At 53.7% G+C, this 9,460-nt stretch overlaps 1 protein-coding gene across 16 annotated transcripts in view; it reads right to left on the bottom strand.

Annotated features, from left to right (window-relative positions):
• Positions 1–5,600: 5,600 nt before the first annotated feature.
• PUM1 (pumilio RNA binding family member 1) overlaps positions 5,601–9,460 on the bottom strand; it is a 134,079-nt gene continuing 130,219 nt past the window's right edge. For all 16 annotated transcript variants that reach the window (XM_047868758.1, XM_047868759.1, XM_047868756.1 and 13 more), the window contains one exon: positions 5,601–7,465. In XM_047868758.1, the coding sequence (XP_047724714.1) occupies positions 7,334–7,465 (132 nt within the window). In that variant the 3' untranslated portion in view covers positions 5,601–7,333. The remainder of the gene's footprint in view (positions 7,466–9,460) is intronic.

The following is a 9,460-nucleotide window of genomic DNA, read 5'->3' as shown; positions in this document are numbered from 1 at the left end:
TCCCAGCTCTGTGGGCCTGAAGCCCACACAGTGTGAGGGGATCACAAATACAAAATTCGGAACAAGACTTTGGAGGGGGATATGCAGGCCGGGGGCCCTGATGCTTAAGCTTCATTAAGTTTACAACAAATTTGCCTCTAAATTTGCATGAGCGAGCGGGACCCTGGTCAGGGAGGGGTTAACACCACGCTGAGGGTTTAGGTGTCATGGAGGGAATCTGGGAAGGCTTCATAGTGGTGGTGATGGCAGCAGAGGCTGAGCCCTGCCCAAGAGAATGGCCTCTGAGGGCTTGAGCTCCAGCTCCAGGTGTGCGTGGATGAGGAAGAACATTCTAGAAGCTTGTTCACTGTAACCCGGAAAGAACCGAGCATGCGGGGCCTTGTGTTGTTCCCCCCTACTGCACCTCCCTTCACCTGCCTCTTGTATAAGTGAGAAAACCGAGGCCCAAAGAGGAAGTGACTGGCCCAGGGTCACAGGTTCAGTCTGTGGCAGAACCCCAGGCTGCTTCACTCCCTGCCCTGGGGACTTTCTCTCCCCTACTCCATTGCCCTTGACCAGATGCCCTATTTGCAAAACCTCTCAGCGTGAGACCTATCATCCCACAACCAAGGCCCTCATTCAAGCCCTTCCTTCCATGGGTGGCCCAGTCCTGCGAGGTCAAGGTCACAGGACTAGAAAATGGCTGGGGATGGCGGGGAGGGGGCTGGCCCAGGGGTGGGTGTGCCGTCTTCCCAGGGAGGGGAGGGAAAAGACAGGACTGCAGGGATGTGGAGAAAGAGGAGAGAGCAGGAGGGTGGGGGCAGGGAGGAGGGCACTGCCTTTCCAGAAGCCATCCCACGAACACACCCCCGTTCCTGGGAATAAATTGCACATTTGGAGTCATTTTCCTGGAAGAAGAAGAAGGAAAAAAAAAAAAAAAGCCTCTCTAAAAATATTTTTTCTTTCTCACCTCCTCCTGGGGCTACAGCAGCCCGGCTGGGTGACAGCCAAAGACTGGGGTGCAGGAGACCAACCTGGAGCAGGGCCTCGGGAAGAACTGAAGGGGGGCCAGGAGGCCCCCCTCCCCCTGAGGCCGTGGAATCTGAGCGAGCACGACTGTCACTGAGATATTTGATGTGTCTTGTGTTTCTTGGAGGTTTCGAGGCTCACGGAGACTAGGACGCACACCTCAGCCTCCAGTTCTAGAGTCCCAGCTCCCGGCCAGGCAGGCTCGGATTGGCAGCTGAAGTTGCCGCCATCCCAGGGCCCGCATTAAGTGTGACACGGGTCCCCGCTCTGTCCCTCACCGTCTGTGTGGCCCTGAGCAGGTCACTTCCGGTCCCCCCCCTCCCTGTCCTGGGCCCCAGTGTCCTCCCGCATAGATGGAGCAGGTCTGGGAGGCCAACCTTCATTCCCAGCACCCTGCGGGTGGTCCTGAGGGTGGCCCTGGGGGTGGCCCTGGGGGTGGCCCTGGGATGGGGCCTGGCAGAGGGCAGGTGTGGGGAGGGGCTGAGCACCACCAGCCCGGAGGGGAGGCCTGGGGACTTTGGGGTCAGATCCTGGGTCTGCCACTCCCTGGCCGGTGACCTGGGGCCTCTCTCCTACCCTGGAAGGTACAGTGAGTGACTGTCCCTCTCCAGGGTTTGGGGGAGGTGAACAGGGCAGTGCAAGGCAGCACCCGGCTCAGGGCCACACCCACAGCCCCAGCTCAACTGGTCACGGTTTTCCAGTCCTTCCCCACATGGGGCACGCGTGAGGTCAGCGGGCCAGGGGGACCCTCCACTGGGACTGAGAGACAGAGGCTGAGCCCCCTCGGGAACAGGATAGCGGTGGCCTCCCGAGAATCTGTGGTCCCGCCCTCTCCAGAGACACGCGTCTCCAGCCTGGGTTCCGAGGAGCCCCGAGAAGTTTCCTGGAGTCCTGGGGAGGGTGGTTCTGTTTCGGGGTCTCTCTCTGCGGTCTTGGAAGTCTCAATGGGGGCTGGGGGCGCTGCTCACAAGGCGGCGAGCGACGGCTAACAGAAGGAGACGCCGGTCCCTCCACCACGGAGACCTCGGCCGGCCGTAGAGTGACTTACGCAGCATGCAATCCTCGAGAGAGAGCCAGCTGGGGCTGCAAGTGTCCCTGGTGGCCTGGCCTGGAAGTCACCCCCCCACCCCCACCCTTCCACGGTTTCCTCTCGCGTCCATGCAGCCCTGTCCCACCGGGCAGAGAAGGAGGGAGGGTGAGAACACCAGGAGGCGGGGCCACCTTGCACGCTAACTACCGAGCGCTTCTGCCTTCGCGCTTGAAAGCATCTCAGTTTGGAGGCTAAATTAAATAGCCGCCCTCGCGAAAACCGGAGGCAATAAGAATAATTAATAACAACTCCTATTTATGGCTTACTCTGAGCCCAGCCCTGTACTGCCAACGTAGCCTGTGAAGTAGGCATCGTCCCCATTTTCCAGATGAGAAAAGGGAGGGAGAAGATTCGCAGAGGTCGCCCGGGGCCAGAGGACCTGGGGTTCGAAGCAGCGATAGGTCATGAAAAGTCTTTAGGGGGTTCAGTTGTCTGAAGGCTTGGTGCATAAGCCAGGGATGTGGTCCCACAGGGAGGCACCAGGGCCTTGGGTCACCTTAACAGAGGCATGGGCTGCCCTCCTCAGGCCCAGCCACCTGACCGCATACCATCCCCATGAGGGTGGCAGGGCTGGGTTGCCACTCCCGTGACAGTTGGCTCAGAGAAAGTCAGGGACTTGGCAGATATATCCCAGTGAGTCGGAGGCAGAGCTGTGAGCCAGATTCGCCTGACCATCCCCTGCCATCCCAAGCCAGAGTGAGGGACTAGCTCAAAGCCAGGAGGAGCTGCGGATGGAGGGAAGAAGAGAGGATGCCAGGCCTCTGGTCCCTGGGAGATACTCCACTCCTGAGGCCCTCAAGCCCGGGGAAACCCATCCCAGCCCTGACCTTGGAGCCTGGAGCCCTTTGGCCTCTCTACTGCTTTCTTTGGGCAGCAGCGCCCTCGTGTGGCTTCAGCTGGTAACTACACGAAGTTCCAGGTCTCCTCACCCACAATGCTTCCCTCTCCAGGGCCTCACCTTTCTGCAACCCACCCCCTCTACAGAAGACAGCTATTCCTGGGGTTAACCGAAGGTGGCGTGAACAAGAATCCATGGATAGAGCCCTGGGCTTGAGGTCAGGAAGCTTCAGATAAAATCCTTATTTGGTTATTGACCGATTTGTCGTAGGGCTGGCATCTCAAACTCCTCATCCATATAATGGGCTGATAATGTCTCCCCAACCTTACCCTCCAAGGCTTTCATGAGGATTGAGGAATCACAAATCTGAATAGACTCTGAACCGTAAAGCGCTTCGACCAGGTGAAAAGATCACTATCTACACTGTGTTGGGAGAGACCAAGGTCGCTGATGGCTGGCTGGTGGCAGCCCGGGGACGTCCTTGCGCAGAAATTGGGAGGCGGCCAATGAGGCGGTGAATGTTGAGCCCAGGATTGAAACTCAGGCCTGCAGAGGAAGGGGTCTGCCCCGGGCCCACCCCCTTCACAACGCACCAAAGGAAGTACCCTCGGGCCCTGCATGAGATCCCAGACCTGTCCAAACCCATTCCTTGCAGGACCCGTGTGAGGAACGTAAGAACCATCTCTGGTGCAGACAGAGCTGGTTCACAGCCAATGGCTTTATCATGTAAAGCCTGAGAGACACAGGCTTGAGACAAGAGGTGCTGGGGAGGAGAGCCAGTCGTGCTTCCGAGTCCTTGGCTTTGCCACCACGAAGAAACACCAAGGCAAGACGTCTCGCTAAATGCTAAGAGGAAAAGGGGGAGGAAAACCCTGGCCGAGTACAAAGGATACACAATCCAGGTGGAAAGGACGACAACCAGCATTAGGCGAGCGAATGCCTAGACGTGCCAGGCACCAGACACAGGGTCATCGGCGGCTCCAGGTCACACATCTCCAGGTGTTCCTCCAATCTGTTTTTTTTAATAAGAGCTTTTTTACTAATTTTTAATTTTTTCAAGTTATTTGAGAGAGCGACAAAGAGAAAGAGAGAGAGAGAGCGCGCGCACAAACGGGGGAGGGGCAGAAAAGAGAGAGAGAGAGGATCCCAAGCAGGCTCGGCACCGTCAGCACAGAGCCGGATGCGGGGCTCAAACTCACCTGAGAGGAGAGAAGAGTAGGACGCTCAACAGACTGAGCCACCCACGCGCCCCTCCTCCCATCTTCTAGAAGAGGAAACGGGGCCGGGGCGCAGACAGGTGATGTTACTTGCCTCAGGTCACAAAGATGGCGGCCAAATGGGAGAAATCCACACCTCCCACCTGGCCGGCTTTGCACACTGCCTCCTCGAGGGTCTAGTGAAACCCGAACCACTGAACAGCCCTGACTTTCCAAGCCGTGAAGGGAGAACCACAAATACTTCTCACCACCTTCGATGGCCAGGGAGGAATTCGGTGAGAAGCGAAGGGACACCCACAGGCACAGCGGAGGGGACCCAGACTTGAGCCTGGTCTGTCCGACTCCGGAACCGGGACATTCAGAGTCACACACGCAGTGACGGCTGGCAATGCCTCTAGAGCGTGGTCTCTGGTGGGCCGCTGAAGACCATCAGTGGGAGAAGCCCCGGGAAGGACCCGATTTCAGCCGCTGATACACCACCAGGTCCTGGACTAAACCCGCCTTAGCTCAGCTTCCTTTCCCTCCCTTTATTCCCAGGACCGCAGAGCCTGCTAGTGACAGTCCCTTACCTTTGGGAAGGGATCGTGCAGTTTCTTCTGCAACCAGCCCGGGGCTCCGCTTGCAGACATGAGGTAGGACAGGCTCCCACCGGGCCCCTGGCTGAGCTACCCTGTAGTTGCCAGCACTGGCCAGTCTAAGTGGCAGCAAAGGTTGGTGAGAGGAGGGACATCCTCAGACGCAGGTGGCGGGCACCTCTGTGAGCTACAGCCTCCTGTACTGAAAGCTGGGAGGGGTCCCCGATCTGAGGGGGACAAGCAAGATGAGCAAGCTAGGCCCCTGGGCCAGCCTGGGCCGGCCTCCGAGTGTGAACACAGGTGAGCGGGATGCGGGCAGGAGCCGCCCAGAGAAAAGGGAAGGGGACCTCAGGAGGGGAGGCCAGACAGACTGGACATCGGTCTGAGATGCCTTAGCTGCCGCCCACGTCACAGGATTCGATGCCCCGTCACAGGATTCGTAGCTGGGAGACCTTTGTGATGGACTGGATTCAAATCCAGACCCTAGGTGCACAATGCTGCAAAGGCCAGAGAGAGCAAACAAAGAACACAGTAACTGGGTCAAACCGCAGGGCACAGGCTTCTTGAGGATGTTCCCTGTGACCAACGGCAGACCCCGGGCCCAGGAAACCAGGCACCTGATTTTTCAAGAGAAGCTGTGAATCCGGACTAATGTGTAACGTCTTAATTTTGAAAGCACTAGGCAGGCTAAACCCAGCATCTTTGGGTCAAGATGGGCTCAAGGGCTATGGGCCCTATCCCAACGCAAACCCCACCCTCCCCTCCGACAAACAGAAACAAAAGGAGCAGAACAAAGGACACAAAGAAGGAAAGGGCTGTCCTGGGGCACGAATACTAAGGGGGGAGGGGAGGGGTAAAACAGAAACACAGACTCAGATTCCAAAGTTCTGTATTTTTCAAAATAAAGATCACACATTGTTTAGAGACAATCTACACAAGAGTTACAAAAAATAGTTGCCCAGGCATAAGCATACACAGGTTTGTTAATTATACACATATGGTTACAAGTGTGCTTGCAAAAAAGTTCATTGGAAATATACACAAGGCTCTGGAAATGTACACCGTGTAGTGTTACAATTCTATATTCAAACAAGGAAAATTGACAGTATGTTACATTCACTTACAAGTAGACAAAATGCAAAATACAGTTCATCTTCTGTACAAAAAGGGCAATTCACACTTTACAAGGTGAGAGGGGCTCTGATTGTAAGGAAAGCTAGGGCAGGGCTGAACTTTGCACGTCCTTATGACTGTCACAAAATAAGCAAAACATTACTTTTTTAGGATTAAAAAAAAACACTAGTGTGAACTGAATCATCTTGAATAACATTTAGAAAGGATCTTGCTACTGTGGGACTAGGTGACAAATAAAACCAAGCTATTTTTTTCCTTTTTAAACATTTAACTAGGCTGTATAAAGAACATTTATTCCTTCAAAAGAAAAAAAATTTACTTCTGGTTGAAATTACAATTTACAATATACAACACTATATGCTACGACCATAAAAGGTGTGAATATACACTGAATGCACAGGGCTGGCTAATTCTCTTTTCTTCCCAAAAAACGTGTTTATGTTGATTCAAACTTCTCCACATTTACATTACAGGTATACAAATGTACAATTGTACAATCAAAAGTATGTTCGACTACTAGGGTACATTATAGATACAGATTAGACATCAAAACAAGAAAATACTACAAATTTGTATATATGCAAAGTCTACACCAAGTATACACTATATATTTATAGAAGCAAGACCAAAAGCAGAGTTGGATTTTTTTTTTTTTCTCATGCTAAATAATCAGATTTTGCCTTTCAATGTTAACAGAAAAAAAAAATCCAGTAGGCAGTAAACAAGTTACACCCGCCCGGCCTTGAAAGACATCCTAGGAGCTCACATCTCCTCCTCACAAAACACACTACACATCTTCTTCAGCATAATAGTCTCCAAAAAAGGCAATTTTTTGAAGTTTCATAAACTTAATGTCATTAACTGAAGCTTTAGCAACTCTAAAACAATTTTCATTATATATATATATGTATATATATATATATGTTTTATAAACAGTGTTAAATGCCAGTTTGGGGTCATTTAACAAAATTCAAATTTCTCAGGTTTTTTTGTTTGTTTTTGTTTTTTACTAAAATGAGGAGGTGGGGAAGAGCTATTTGCAAAACTTGCCAGCAAGGCAAAATGGATTAAAAACATTTTTTTCTTTTTTTTTTTTTTAACTTTTTTTTGTTAAACCAACCACCCTGAAAGTTTCCACACGTGTAATATAGATACAACATTGAACAAAATATGTGGCCTCCCATGTACATTGGTTACCTATGTACAAGTATCCTATACACCAGTAAAACAACAGGGCAATTAGTCAATTAAAAAAAATAATTAGTACATGTTATGCGTAATAAAATTAAACAAATTTACAAAGGCTTTTCCACTTGTGGATTTGATTCCTTTTTTTTTTTTTGGAGGAGCGGGTAATCCTGGAGCAACCATTTACCCATGTCGGCTTCCATACTAGAACATTTCTGGTTGCTGGCTGGATTCGCCTGTGGGCCAGTGAGGTCAGTGAACGAGGGGACAGGGTGACACTGCCTCAGATGATACCATTCGGGGGGCCACAGATGGGCCCTAAGTCAACGCCATTCTTCATGTAGTACTTCTCCAGCTTGGCCAAGATGTGCTTGCCGTAGGTGTACTTGCGGAGAGTGGCGATGTGGGGCCGGATCTGGGGAGGAAGCACAGGCTGTGTTACTCTGGCCTGCACACGGACCTGGGCGGGCTCCCGCTGTGCTCCCAGGGGGCTCCCGCTGTGCTCCGGGCACCGAAGTGCTCACGAGAGCCCACGAGGCAACACCTTCCCCTGGTTCAGTCAAAGCGCCGTGATTCTAGAGCTATGGTGGGTGACCCATCCGAGCAGGCGACAGGAGGAGCCCCTATCCTGAGCACTGGCATAGGACACGAGGGTTCTGGGGGCGGCTGGTCGCGGACCACTTCCGGGTCAGTGCACGGAACATGTGCATCCTGACCAACAGCCACAGTGCCGCTGCACAGCACCTTCCGAGGCTGCTTTCAGCCTCTGCCCCCACTCAAGGCGCCTCCTCGGCTCCCCTCAGCTGTGAGAGTTTCTTTCTGGGCACCACGAACCCTGAGCTGAGCTCATCACCTGGTCCCGCCTCTAGTTCACAGAGGATCACAGAAAACTTCTAACGACAACAATAAAAATGACTAGTGTTGGCTGGGCATTGTTCATTTCCGCCTCACGAGGCAGCTGTGATTATCCCCGTTCACGGTGCCTGAGTCACACATCCAAGGTCAAATGGCTCCCAAGGCACAGGTGTTTGGTCTTGCAGCAGTGGGAGGGGGACAGGGTCCCTCCCGGCTCTGCACCCACAGCACCACCCACCGCGCCGGGCTCTTGCAGCACCCAGGTCCGGCTCATTCTCCTCTGTTCTCCATCCCAGACACAAGACGTGCTTCCTTGCCGGGAGCTCCTGGAGCTTTCTACAAGGCCTGGCTACGGCACGGAGGAGCACACTGCCTTCACAATCGCCGGTTTAGCCACTGCTGGTGCCACAGGGACAGTGAATGACCGCGTTTACCAGGCTGCTTCCCCATCCTGAGGCGCACCCGCACACACCAGGGTGGACGGACACGCTCTACTTCGAGAGCTCCACGTAGGCCACGTGGCGACTCCGTCTGCTCAGCCACGTCCTGGAGTGTCGAGGACACCAGAAACTGCTTCTGCACCACAGGGTGCGGACCCAGCAGCTACGACACCCTCATCTACAAGCCCGCGTGGGGAACCATTAATAGCCCCGGGCCCAATCCTGAGCTGTGTGACCCACACCGTTCGCCTCGACTCCTCTGGAGAGAGGACGTGAGACAATGCTACGCTTGCACTTGGGATGTAGCGAGGCCCCAGACACGACTTGGTCATCAGAACGTGAGGTTCAAGACCCCCTTGCTTTCTGGCGGCTCTCCTTTCAGAAACATTAGTGACATTCAATTCTTTCACCCGCCCTGTCCCTAGGACCGGCGACTGAGCAGTCCAGCCACCGGCGAACCTTTACCCTTCGCCCTTCCCATCGTGCACACGCACGTACACCGTTGTCGAGCTCCGCTGTTCACCTGATCCGGGGGGAGGTGGGAAGTAATGACCTGCTGTACCGTCTCCTCTTGCTCAAGAGGACTCTGTCTCGGAGAAGGCTGCAGAGCTCTTCGTGCTGGGATTCGCGGGACTCTTCTTCATCTTTCGGCTCCCTCAATCAGCCAACTGCCACACCCCATCTGTCCCCCGTCTTCAATCCCAAAGCCACCACCGTCTCTTGGCTCCACGGTCTCCATCCCGCCTCCTCACTGCCCCTTCTCCTACCGCCTCCCCACCTCTAAGCCACTCGTCAGCTGGGACAATCACGTGAAACGTAAACGTGACCCGGCAACCACGGGCCTGCCCTACCAAACTCGCTTTGCTTCTTCAAATACCCAGTCTGTCCCCTGCTCTTCCAGGAGAGGTTCAGGGCTTTATCGAATGTCACTCTCTGGGGGAGCATTCTCTGCACCTCCACATTAGAACAGACCCTGCCACATTCTCGCACAGCCCTCCCAACACTTCCCAGGCACCACCGCGGCTATCTGTGCACAGTACCGCCGTATTCAGATCCAGGAGCCCTGCCGAAAGGGGGGCTTGCTGTAAGTACGCACACAAGTATTTGTCATGGAC

This window comes from Prionailurus viverrinus, chromosome C1 (genome assembly GCF_022837055.1).
Source record: "Prionailurus viverrinus isolate Anna chromosome C1, UM_Priviv_1.0, whole genome shotgun sequence".
Lineage (NCBI taxonomy): Eukaryota > Metazoa > Chordata > Mammalia > Carnivora > Felidae > Prionailurus > Prionailurus viverrinus.
The sequence above is the reverse complement of the archived record's forward strand: the minus strand, read 5'-3'. Positions and strand labels throughout refer to the sequence as shown.